Source organism: Styela clava, chromosome 7 (assembly GCF_964204865.1).
Source record: "Styela clava chromosome 7, kaStyClav1.hap1.2, whole genome shotgun sequence".
Taxonomy (NCBI): domain Eukaryota; kingdom Metazoa; phylum Chordata; class Ascidiacea; order Stolidobranchia; family Styelidae; genus Styela; species Styela clava.
Genome location: NC_135256.1, coordinates 24,244,552 through 24,258,571, shown reverse-complemented (window position 1 = coordinate 24,258,571; position 14,020 = coordinate 24,244,552). Strand labels below are relative to the sequence as shown.

Below are 14,020 nucleotides of genomic sequence, written 5' to 3'. Positions count from 1 at the left end.
ACATGAAACCAGTAGTTCGTGTATTTATTAGAAAGTTACAAAATATAAACCCAATTTAAAATCTCTATCAGCGATTACATGCAGCAGCAGAAGTCTCACTAATATTTTCCCGAATAGAGAATCTGTCTGTACATGTTTAAAAGGTTTATATTGTGTATTTTTGCTTTGAAGGTGGCAAAGCATTGTTTTTAATTTTGGTCGGCACGCAAAAGAATTTTGTTGTTACATTTAGCCGATTTTGGCACGCGAGCCGAAAAGGTTGCCCACCCCTGGCATATAACATAACTCAGTCTACTCTAAGTACACTGTACGAATATCGAAGGAACGACAGATTGATTAGTGGTGATCAAAACTAATTTACCTGCAATTAGCGAGGATCGCTGACCCATGACAGGAGCATGCGCAACGAAAATAGATCGAATATTACCAATACACCTTTCAAGGTGCGCAACGTTACGCAAACCACACGGGCAAGTCGTAGGAGGGTGAAAATCGATGAAAAAAATCGATAAGCCATTGCGATCTGAAACGCAAAAAGATGCTCGTCATCGTGCTTCCGAGATATTCGCGCATGATGCGTCTGCACCTTTAAACGGTGAATTTAAGAACCATATAATTGCTCAACCTGTCCATTAGTACAACTCAAACTTCGCAATTAAATTTTCTAAACTGCTAATCCCGTTAAACGAAGCACACCAATCCTCTTAAACATGTGTTGAATCAGGATCTCCCGCCTAAAAGAGGCAAACTCATATCTTGAAATTGGGTCTACACCGATAGACAAAAAAAGAAGAAAATTATCATAGCTTTGAATGATTTAGATTTATTCAAGTTACAACACGTAAGGCACTGTGACGATGCGACAGTAGGTACAAAAGTATAAATGAACAAGGATGAAAAATTCTCTAGAATTAAATACAATCACTAATGCGCACCTTCTATCTGTACCAAACGACAAACACATAAACTGCATGATATTGTTATTAAAAGTATTAACCACATTTGACACCCTAACTTGCGCGGCGCAGAGGATGTTGTAGACGAGTCCATTTCGGTCGCAGTATACAAAGCGCTTTTATTATAGACGAAACTTGAATCAGATGCATTGATCATGGTTGTGTCTTGTGAAAAAGTTAGTTGGGTTCGTGAGACACTCTGGTTGCTAAGTTCGTTATTCGCCCTTGGTGTGAATTCACTCATGTTATAACAACCAGTGTAGTTTATGTAGTGTTCTTCTTGAAATCCTTGAAATGAAGAGAATGCACTTATTACATACATATACAACAAATTTGGCCAAAATGTATTTAATATTTAACAAAATATGGACAATGGAAGAAGAATACACTTTAGAATGGAGTTGAGAAGGTCATCCATAAAATTTAGAATAAGGTTTATAAAGCCAATTGTGCTAAAATTAACAACTTAGTATATTGGTTAAACTATGGCAAAATGTTTCATACCCCGAAGACATATCATGGTGAACAAAGGCATAAAGCAGCCAAAGAAACTAGGAAACAAGGTAGGTTATAACTCAGACTTGGTTATTGTGCCATAACGTTGTATGATATCATGAGGTAGATTGTCATGCACAATATTATAGTTGTTAAATACCTGCTTGCTACATCACATAACTTTATCACTTTATCTGCTGTGATTAGTTATATTTAATAAATGAAATGTACAATAAAAAACTTAACAATGTAAAATAAATAGTCTTAAATTGATATTCAACTAGGTTAATAATATCAAACTAGGCTTATAAGGGGCTGCTATTTGACACAACCAATGACTTTGAAAATGGCTGTCCCACAATAATTATATAGACAAAGGCCATATTGATTTTTGTAATCTTGTTATCCTCATCTAGTGGCAACTACAGACTAACTAATCAATCTATCAGGTTATTTATAATCCATAAGCTAATTAATTCATATCTGAATACAGGGGAACCTTCTTTATCATTACATGACCGGTCTTCCCTTAATACCATTGTACTAATATTGAAAGAGCAAAACTAATTTAAATTTTAACCAACATGTGATACAAAATCTAAACATTTTCATAAAAGAAATCGTGTCTTTTTACATAACATATTAGGATATCTTTTTCAGGGATGTATTATACTCTGTAAATATCCAAGTCAAAAATGTAAATATCACAAAAGTTGAGAATATCACTCGACAATTAAATATATAATTGAAGATGATGAAATAAACTACATAAGTTTATGAGAGTAAAGTCATTCCTTATTCAATGAATCTGAATAGTAAACCTGGAAATTAGTAGCAGACAGATGAAAATATTGTTAAATTAATCTAGCAATGTTCAAAACAATGATCCTTAATGCATGATGATGCTGATTGTTCAGATTCAATAGATATATTGATTTATGTAAATTTCTTATTTATGGTCTCTGTAGTCTAATTTAGATTAGCAGTATATCAGATACGACTGAAACCGAATACCTGGCTACTCCAATACATTTTAAAACAATATCCTTGAATATGGAATATTGAATCATAAAATTTACTGTAAGGGGGAATATATACCTAATTTTTAATTTATTAAGAAGTATCAATCAACTATGGTTGAGATGACAAGTCTGGATGACAAAATATCCTTACTTACCTTCACATAGAAAAGTTGGTTGACCACCATAAAGTTTGGTTTTGTTGTGAACACGAAAAAATGGACATGAAGTTGCAACCGTTGTGCAAACTGATTTACAAACGTTTATTTTTACTCTTGATCCCTGTCCGTTGTCTCCAAAAATATCATGATGATGCGAGCATATCCAATTTTTGTAAGCTCTCTGAAAAACAATGAAAATAATATTTCAAGATTCATGCCACCCCTCACTCAAGCAGAAAACTTTCTATATACATTTTTAATATATTTAAATCGACACACCTACTGTTCTAAAAATAGCAATAAAATTTGCTCAACAGAATTATTAATCACTTATGATTGAGTGCTATGATAACATTTTTTTTTAAACCAAAATTAAAATAGAGAATAACTGAAGCTTTCAATTTCGATAACATAAAATCCAAGATTTTAAATCAAATTGAAAAATATCACTCTTTCAAATAGCACATTTTTCCTTCCATACAATAGACCTTGGTGATTTAAAATATATACCATGCAGAAACACCACACCCAGTATTTTTTAATAAATGTTTATTCAAGAACTCGACCACGTTTCTAATAAACAATAATCTGAAAACTATAATAATTTATGGTCTGGTGACCACATTCCCCATACGACCTAATGTAAGAATTGTTTTGTTTATGCCACTATTGTTTTTCCCACATGGGATGGGTTTTTTAAATGACTAAATAAATTGATTGACTACAGTCCATTTTCATACTCCCACTGTTATTATTGAACCTTAGTAGCCTACTAAGAATGGCCAATCTAACAAACTACCAGTTTTGTTTGGTGCCCAATAGCATTTATGAACTAAATCAACAACATGTCAACATATGAGCCATCTTAGTCTCCATCGTTTATCTGCATATGATATGGATCATATTAACTTCCAACTCTTGATAGCATATACCACTATTTTCTCAGATAAATTGACTCAAGTAGGGTTATGTAAACAGTTTGCTTTATATTTCAATTTCAACATTTTTCTGAGTAGTCACTCTATGATGGTTAACATTAACCATCATATTAACATTTGATAATCTTGATTGGATACTATAATTTATCATACAGCAGTTATTTTCTTAGTTATAGATAACAAATTTATTGCGAATTGGCTCAAGTCTAAATATTTATGATGAAAATGATTGTATCTCATAAAAAAGTAGCTCTAGTAGAAACAAAGCCCTACTTATGTTATCTATATTTTGAAATCCATATGGACACCAATATTAAATTATTTATACAGAGCTGAGTGTATATAACTAGGAGATGTGAATGCTATGACGAATGCAGAATATCCCCGAATTCTATAGCCTATAGCTATATAGGATTCAAATACATGTGGAAAATATTCGAACACTTTTATTTGAACATTCATCTTGTTTACCTAAACTAAAATCTTTTTTCGAAATTCCCGTAACTCAAACCTACTCGAAGCCACAACATTTACTCTCCCATTCACATCTACTCTAACATCAGTGGCCATTAAAACTCTCTGAAAACCATTTATCATGCAATAATATACCGGTAGTTCTTTCTAAGAAGAAGCCTAATTAAATACGAAGGAAACAATAATTCAGTCTCTGACAGAAAGAACTGTTAAAATGAAAAGAAAAAGTTCGATTTGACCCAATTTTTTTTACCCACGACTTATACTTCGAGAACGGATGCGAGAAGTGATTACTGTAAAGTATTTAGCTTATGCCTCCCCTTTCATTTAATCTGCTTTTAACAAAAAGAAAATGCTGTAACCACTTTGATTCACATTTAAGGGAGCCAGAACTCCGACAACAAAAGCCGCATGCTGCTCCAGAGCCGCAGGTTGCCGATCGTTGATTTAGGGAGATTTATTATAACCAAGGCTGGGGAGTTGGTTCGAAATCACAGTGGCTCCAGCTCCAGCACCACAGTAAATCGGAACCGGGGCTCTGGCTCCAGAGCTTCATTTTTTCACCTCAGAGATGGGCTTCAGGGCGGCTCCATACCCATCAAGGTTTTTGAGTGTGTCATGAAATATCTGGCTAAATGCAGTTTCATGGAACTGGACTCAAAACTATGATATTAGGGTTTCAAAATACAAAATTAAAGTTTTAAATATAGCTATAAATTCAACTTGATATTTAAATTAATATTATGAATTGAAATTTATAAAAATTTATGTGCTGAAAAGTATCGATTTTAATATTTGTATGACATTATAAATGTTGAAAAATAATTAGATGGTTCGGAGCTGGAGCCACTGGATTTTCCGGTAGCCTTCGGCTTCGGCTTCATCTAACATGGTAAGCTTGGCTCCAGCTCCACCAAAATGCCACAGATCCATGGCCCAGGCTCAGATTTTGGCTCCGGGTCGCCAGCCCTGATTATAACATATCAAATACGGTTCAAAGTTAGTATTTGTAGAAACCAAAATCATTCATCCCACAATGTGGGTGTATATAATTCAAGTAACGTCTTATTCACCAGCTGGCTTCTTCATATTCAAATGCCACTAGGACTAGGCTATCCACCAAATGTTGGATATGTGCGATATTTTGATAAATAAAGTTAGAATGAACTTGATAACCCACAGCCGTCATTTCACTGTAACTTTGAAAGTAATGATGCTATAATCTACTGAAGAGTGGCTAGATGAGTTTGTCTAGAAAGATATTCATGCTAAATTATAACATATCAAACTTGTACTGACAACCTGTACAAAACTAATTATGCATATCGTTACTTATATCAACATTGAAATGCTTTTGTATCTGGTGGTGTGTTAAATGGCACGTTTTGATTGGATAAGAGGATATGCAAATATCCAATTACTTACTCCAGCCAACAACGAGTACACATGGGTACGCTGGGTTCTATCGATATTGAAGAAGCTGTCAAATATCAGATTTAACTGAAACAAAACTTGAAAAAACTGAATAAATCTCGCCCAAGATAAATTAAATTAAGATAAAAAAATACTGCTAGCGGCGCTAGCTACATTTTATTCATTAGAGTACCATAATTTATCCAGTTCATGACATCTATCCATTAAACATGACACTGTACAATACAAGTATTGTTCGTAAATTCACTCAATCACATAAATTTGTACTCAACTAAAACTAGGATGAGATTAAGCAAACATTTGGCTCTTAAAAGCAGTACAGTCAGGAAAAATTGTATCTGATATAGATAGGATAACTACCAAATAGGAGGAAGCTACACATACCACTTATTTGATTGTTTGTTGTTGAGTGGGGGTCATTGTTTCCTAACAGAAATGAAAAAAAAAATTTGTATCAACACACATATTCAAAGATGACCAATCAAAAGTGAGGAGACATTTTTCATGTTTATGTTGGGTATAGTCATAATAGTAAGGATATCTTTGGTACCAAAACATAACATATCTTTACAGGCAATGTTCATAAATTAGTTCAGGGTGCAGTATTATTTAAAAAAGAATCTGTTTTAATTACATTTCCATGCACTTTCTTCATATCCAATAATTTCCATGTAATGTGTAACAATTTATATTTAAATTTAGAATGAAAAGCATTTCAAAACACCTGACAGAGATAAACAGAAATAAAATCTCAAAGTAGCTAGTTTACAAAGTAATCAATCCAAATAAAACTCATAATTAGGATATTTGAAACCAGTTTTTGAGGATTTACATGATCTAAATTACCACTTAATTAATGGGCCTACAGACTACAGCACTCGCAATACAAACAGCTTTCACAATAAAAACTTCTCCCATTCTCCCAGGGGAATGTAAATTGATCATTCAGAAAGTGTACCTTGACTATGGCACAGTGTGTGTGAGTGATTTAATGCAAAACTGACTGAAGTACTGCTTCGATTTAATTTATACTTAAGAATTCAATAGAATAAGAGTAAGAAAAATCAATAATTTATGGCTATTGTAAGGCTCAATGTCTTCTAATAAACAAATTCTGGTCATTTATCACAAACTAAATGAAAAAGGTATATTTGAGTAAGCAAAAATAATAATGTCATTATTATCGTTCTGCAAACTTTCCACTTAGTAATCTTTGAACAATTAACTGGTTCAGGTTGCTTGATAATATTAATGTTATTGGAAAAATTACAGAAAGTGAAATAATCTGTACAAAAAGGATAGGTTAGATAATTTGCCCAAGTGACTACAGTGACTATATGAACTCTCGCAAGTTTGGTAAATGTTGAACATGCAAACGGAGACTTGGAGGGCGTTTGTTGCTATAAAAATTTGACTTCACAAATGAATGAATGATCCAGCAATGCAAAGGACATAAACCGAAAATAAGCACTAAGCAGTATAGCAAACAATCAATTACAATAAATAAAAACTTTTCAGGAAATAATATATTTGATTGAGCTAAGCAGTATTGATAATTAATAAACAACATTCAGAAACAGCACATTTAGAATTATATTTTCCATAGTCACTCATCTCATATCCAAATTTTTTTTGCTATAAAACAGGTTTTTCCAATGTTTACATAACAAAGCATCATAATATAGCCTACAACACCAATACAGGAAGCAATCGCTAATATTGAGGAAATGGTTAATGGGATGATTTTTACATAATAGTGGTTAAAACATATGAGTTTTTTACATAATATTTACAACTGGGCTTTATTTGGCTTTATTATTTATAACTATCTATTTACGCAATTATAGAACAAAAACTCAGAAAAGAAGGTATCGCAAAATTTTAATATTGAATATTCTTAAAAATTCACTGACAATGCACTAAAATTTCCATGCAAGGTAAATAGTTAACTCTTTTGGAAATCACAATTGTGGAAATCGCAATTGGAGTCCACCCGGCTTTCATAAGAATATACCCAGGTAAAAATGGAGAAAGTGTGGTTTTTATTTTTATATAGTGTGGTTCATATGCACTTCCTATTATAAAGGTTTGAATGACCTGACTATAGTTAATTAGTATATTTTTTTTTTATTTCATTTGCCAAATGTCGTTTCATTTTACATCGATATGTAAAAAATGTTAAATTGATCTGTACATATTTCTATACCGTATGTGGACAGTTTTTATCTCAACAATACAGAATCTTATTTTACTGCTATATCAAAAATAGTCGTTTTTAAATTAAGTGAATACAGACAGCTACAGCGCAACTGCTCTGAATCAATATAGGGCTCAACCGAATGCATAATAAATGAATACGAAATGAAATATAACACATCCCCTTGAGGTTAACTGATGCTTTCAATAAAGAATGTGTCTTCAATAGTTAGTCAATACTTTGGTCAACTTTTGGTTCAAATCTTTCAGTAATTAAATTGTGATGCAAGAAAAGTACAATACTGAAATGCTGAATATACAGGCTAATCTACAACCCTCACCGTTCAAAGTGCCGTTATAACAACTTGATCATATTATAGTAACTTAAAAATAAGATATCATAAAGCCATTCAAATTGTGTGTGAAACTATTGTGTTTACAAAAACAGATAGTATGTATAAAGGAAGAATTTTATAAAGAGATTATATATTTTGGTGTAAATTAAGCAAACAAGTTTAAACCATCATGTTCCCCCAATAGCTGATGATGAAATATGGCCAATTATACAATAAAAATATAAATTCTCAAAATATCATATTTGGCAACACATGTGTTGACATAAGAGGTTGGAGAGAGACTGACAACAATTTTACTTAAGAGAATGTCACAATGGAACCTTCCCTTTACAAGATTTTTTGTTCATGGTTTCTTTATCCCCACTAATTATTTCATGGCACACGATTACTAATTTGTGATATCTCACAGTATCAATTCTCCTTTGAATAATTACAGTGTCAAAGCAGCCCCATAATGACTACGCATGGGATTATACAAAGAGTTTAGCACGGTAATGATAATAACAATGTGACCTAGGGAGTCCATTTTCGATGTACCATGTTTCTATCATAGAAGTGCAAAATACATCAAAAAATATTTACATCAAGGTCTGCCAAATGATGCTGATCTGATAGTAATTCTAAACGTAACTATATACGATTTGCTTCTTCAGACCTTCACTTTAATTCAATTTTACCTATTTTCAGGAAGTATTCGTTATGCTCATATACTTCATAAAAACATCAATAATGTATGAAATTCAAGAAAATTAATATTCAGTAATTGTTGAATACGCTGAGAATAAAGAGTTGAAATCTTCACCCCAGTTTTTACATATCTCAATTTCAATCTCCCTCAATGGCACATTATTCTATCCATTCCTCTTACATCAGCATTTGAAAGTCAATGCGCTACATCCGGAATAAGTACCCTACCTTAATATTCAAACTCAAAAGGTATAGGGCACATGTAAAAATATTTAATTTGAATACTCACATTATCTTCATGATATCAGAAACTAATTTAGACATCACCAATGCAAGTATGACTTGCCGTGTGAAAAAGTGCCCTCACAAAAGTGAAATAAACATACGAAGCATCTTCACAAACAATCTCTCAAAAATTATTCTAGGCTACATACACAGATAAGTGTGCCGTTGAATAAATGTCATTGCACACAATGGTGTATACTTGATGACTAGGCAAAGTTTGTTTAGTAATAACTTAGTAATACTAAGTTGAACGAGATCTGTTTTTCGTAAGGGCTAGGGGGTATTCAAAATGAGGAGGAAACAAAAATGACCCACCTTGCATTGATCTATACTCCATTGTACAGAATAACTTTCCGAAGTTGCATACTTTGAAAGTGTCGATAGAAACCTAGAAACATCAGCAGATGCTTTTTCATCATTTTGTAAAACAACAGTCATGTGATTACAGCAGTTATTTCCTCGATCTGGATTGCAACCTCCTTCTTTACACTGCTGCAATTGTTCATAATCCAGATAACGAGATATAGGATACTGATCGCAGAAATGAGTTAGAGGATGTGAACCAGATGGTAATTCTTCAAAATATGACTTCGGTATATAAATATTGTGCTTGGAATTTGACGGTTCACCATTAGCAATATGGAACATTGGTGATGACGCAAATAATATTAAAAACATAAATGGGTATATCTTGCTTAATGAGAAAAAGATCGGACTACATCTTTCTTGCGTCAAATATTGAGTATTGGATGAAGAGTGCAACCACTTATAAGGTAATGTTTTCAGCAAGTTGGCATTACTTTTTCTCGAACAAGTACAATTATGTATTTGCTTGTAGGGATTGGGATTTATTGAGTCATTTTTCCACAATATTCCACCCATCACAGATAGCAAACTGTTGTCTTTTGAGAATTGATAATGACATTCTAAGGAGAGGTGGGCATTTTTATTCCTGGAACTTATTGATTGGGATTGGCCTTTGTAGAGAAAATGACCTACAAAAGGCACTGTGGGAGGGGAAAGGTAATGCACTACAGTATGTCGCAAAACTAATATTGATACAGACAATCCATCGGGATCCCAAGGGAAATAATTCCTGTCAGAGCCATGATGGAAAAGTAATAAAAACAGAGTTAGTAGATGGGTGCTGGTAGAACATGTGGTAATTGGTTTATATATATGACTAATATTATTGTGTCGTCGTGAATGTAAAATACAGCAAAGGTATATATTTTCTAATGAAATTATTCTTCTCCAAATCAACATTATTATGTCAATCTCAGGATTCCAGTCCACCATGACATACAAGAAAACCGAAGTGAATCCAGGGCAGATATACAGACGTAGTTCCATTTTTCTGCAACATGATCGAATCCAACATGTTTTGAGATAATCCAACAAGGCTCCATGAATGTTGCAGTCAGTTTGTAACATCTCAAGACATGTGCTCTGATGTATTACCATGAATTAAACACCACTGTATTCGACAGTAATTCCAAAATAATGAACTCATAAATAAAACAGTCCATACGCTTCGCACTGATAGCACAATGCCATTAAAAGTTTGAAACTATTCTCTCTGTGTACTGTTCGAAGAAAAAAAATCAAAAATTTCCCAAATTAGGGTAGACTAGACATAGAAAATATCTGACCAAAATATTATCAACTTCTGTACAATTTTATAATCTTTAACAATTGCATATACAACAGGGCAGTGGTTCCCAACCTGCATGGCATGTGGCCCACTTCTGAAAGCTTTGAGCACCCATGGGCCTTGTTGCTAAGCGAGCATTGCGCTCATTCAAGGGCATATCCATTAACCTAGGTAAAGCCAAAGTCAATCGAACTGTCGTTACCGTACATTAATGTTTTATTGGTCTTTTTCGGTGTCCATAATACATTTACAAGGCTATCTAGGAATCCTGTGAAACTGTCATTATAAGTAGATAACTTTAAACCATTACTGCGGGACAGATGGATGCCTGCCAACCAACTATAGAGGTTAGAATTCGCACAGCACAAATGCATTTATAGTGTCTTGATTGTTAGATTCCTAATCCGATTATGATCAAACATGAAAGTGAAAACCCAGTGCGACTGGAAGCAACCTTTTGGGGCAATGAAACTACAAGAAACAGAAAATTTTCTTATAAAGGTATGCAAACGAAATTGCATTAAAATCCTCCCCCCCTCCTTCCAAATGCTCTGTGGCTCCCGGTTTGTATAAAACAAGATATTATGCATAGTGGTTTCTCTGCTTGGTCTTTCTTTCACAATAGAGGCCAAATTTATTACCGTCAAAGTTGGGCAATCTGTCCTGTGTATCGTTTATAATTCTCTATTGCCCCACTACAATTTCTGAATACTACAATATCTTACAGTAGGGCACACTATCCAAATTCCAAGAATGTCCCACCATTTGGTTCAATAAAACAAACACTACATGTATCTCAAAAACCAAAGGGTCACCACGATGGCAGATGCGTCAGCTCACGCCATGCTTGTCACGATAATAATCTAAATTAATCGTGGCCGTCATGTGACCAAAATTGCCAATTTTGCTAGAAACTCTCAAATGCCATGGTAGAAATTTTTTTCCTTCTGTAAATAGGATTATTTTTCCCGAGCAATTCAATGATGATGATTTTAGATTCATTTTACTGTATTTTTACCGATATTGAGGGACAACAATGTCCAGACAACCCCCAAGGGAGAGGTGTTTGTTCATCGGCAAAATGGGATTCTCTGAAACGAGACAATGTCTCTCGATCTGTAAAGTGTGCCGTCTCAATTAGACTGATATTGAATACCAATCATACAGCTATGAATAGATATTAATATGGTGGTAATGAATATCCTTGCTGTACACCGCCTGACAACAGAAATTCCTGCAACAAATACTCATTTGTAAAAAATGCTGATCACACGATCATACCTATTTGCAATAAATTTTGATCTGATGTGTTATGGTGTATAGTTTTAAGAAAGACAATTATAAAACTTAGCTTGGGTGAAAACATTTATTCGGTGGACGTACCACACAAGACCATGTTTTGTTTTGATACAAGAAAATTCGATTTAGTTTGTAACAAAATGTGCCATCTCGACTTTAATATACAAGATGTTGTTTGGTGATTAAATTGAAAACTTTACAATTGGTCTAGTGTGTTTGATATAAATTTATCAGTTCTATAAAGATAAGAAATTGAAAGTTGTGAACATAGGTTATATAGATAGATAGCATAACGAGATGATGCTACGACACCGATTGAACGGTCTGGTCTCTTCACACACCGATATGATTTTGTCATGTGCATCAGAAACCCTTGCGGAGTGAGTAAAACTACTGTCCGAAATTAGAGTAGGTAAGCAGTGACAGACGTGGTGGGTTCCTTTGGAAACATAATGATCATTAATATAATATTTAGCCCGTTTACTCACAACAGCACACGGTTCCTGTTCATTGTTCAGTTGTTAGGAAGGTTACCTTGTCAGCTTGTAATAACACATTTCGACTAAATTTTTTAATCTAAGTGCTGCTTGATCATATGGCAAACCCCTGCCGGTCACCAGTCCACAAGTGCAGTTTCAAGTATTTGTGGCGTCTAGAGCTGCCGCAAAACCATGGTGGGATTTTAAACCATGGCCGCTATGACCAAACCTACGGCGACTGACTATTTAGCTGCCACAAACCAATAGCGAGCTGCCGTGGTTACTGCAGCAAATGGAATACCACCAATTTTGCTGCCGTGACGGTATGTCGGCTGTAATAGCAGGGCTGCCCCTGATGGTGATAAATATTAGGTAAGTTGGATTGCTTTTCTTATGAATACAGTTTTACAGCAGGTACAGAGGTACCGTATAGAGGTATGAGATTAGTTGGCCAGTTATTTTTTTGGAATCATGGACTTATAGCAGTATAGTCATAGCCGACCCGCGGTTACGTGAACCACCCTACGGGATTCAGCAATCCTTTCGCACATAACTATCCCCGCATGGGATTTGAACCTGCGGACACATGCAGGTCAAGGTACGGCTGTACGGTAGACTACCGGTACCGTACTAACTGCATAACTGACAAACGCTGTACCGGTACCGGTACAGCTGTAAGTACCGGTACGGTACATCTGTAACGCTTAGCACGATGCGCCTCGCCACATTGCATATTTGTTAGAAAAATACCTCTGGTTTTCTATTCCATAAAAAGAAAAATGGCTTTGGCTATAATTTTTTACTAAGTTATCATATCTGGCACAACTTAAAACTATTTCGAATTCTCAGAGAAGCCTTCGGAAAGCAAACGGTACAAAATACGTTCCAAAATTCTGATTGATTTTGATTTTAAGTACACTTTGGCGCCGTATGTGGTGGTAGCAGTCGACTGGTGACAACCCTTGAACCTTGCATGGCCAACCAGCCAGAGACCAAGACCCGTAATTTCTATGGAGCAGTGGTTCCCAAACTTTTTTTTTTGCGACCCCAATTTTCATAAAATCAAACTCTACAGATGCTCGCGACCCCACAACTAAAAACGTTCAGCAACCTCAATCAGTTTAATTAAAATGTACCTGCATATCGACTGCAAGTGGACGTTGACGGTGAACATTGGCCCAGAAAATATATGAACAAGCCCGACAATGCGCCGGAAAAAAAACGGGAAAACTCAGAAGATTTAATAACACATGGCATCATTGATAGTGATACCTTAACAATGGATGAAAATGACCATTGTCTTACCATTATTATGCTGCAGATAGTAAACGCTTGACTGATCTTCTGTTCCGACGCATTTCTTGTAGGCGAATGCATGGGAATTTGGGAGACAACCATACTTTGTAAAAATCTAATGTTTTGAAGCACGATACGTGGGATATTTGGTAGTAATAGAACGTTTGTAACTTCAGCTCAATGATTTAGCTAATGAGGATCTTGATAAAAATAGGTGTTCGTAAAAATCGATTGATTCTTAGGGGATGGATCCCCCTATAATTTCCGTGTATGAAGGCTTGCGCAATGCTT

The 14,020-nt window shown here is 34.5% G+C and overlaps 1 protein-coding gene across 1 annotated transcript; it reads right to left on the bottom strand.

Moving 5' to 3' along the window:
• Positions 1-803: 803 nt before the first annotated feature.
• LOC120328334 (uncharacterized) lies at positions 804-10,616 on the bottom strand. The gene is made up of 3 exons (XM_039394791.2): positions 9,317-10,616; positions 2,629-2,812; positions 804-1,244 (listed from the first exon to the last, which is right to left on the bottom strand). Exons 1-3 carry the CDS (start codon positions 10,463-10,465, stop codon positions 925-927), a joined length of 1,653 nt encoding a protein of 550 aa, XP_039250725.2. The 5' UTR covers positions 10,466-10,616; the 3' UTR covers positions 804-924.
• Between the last annotated feature and the right edge of the window lie 3,404 nt (positions 10,617-14,020).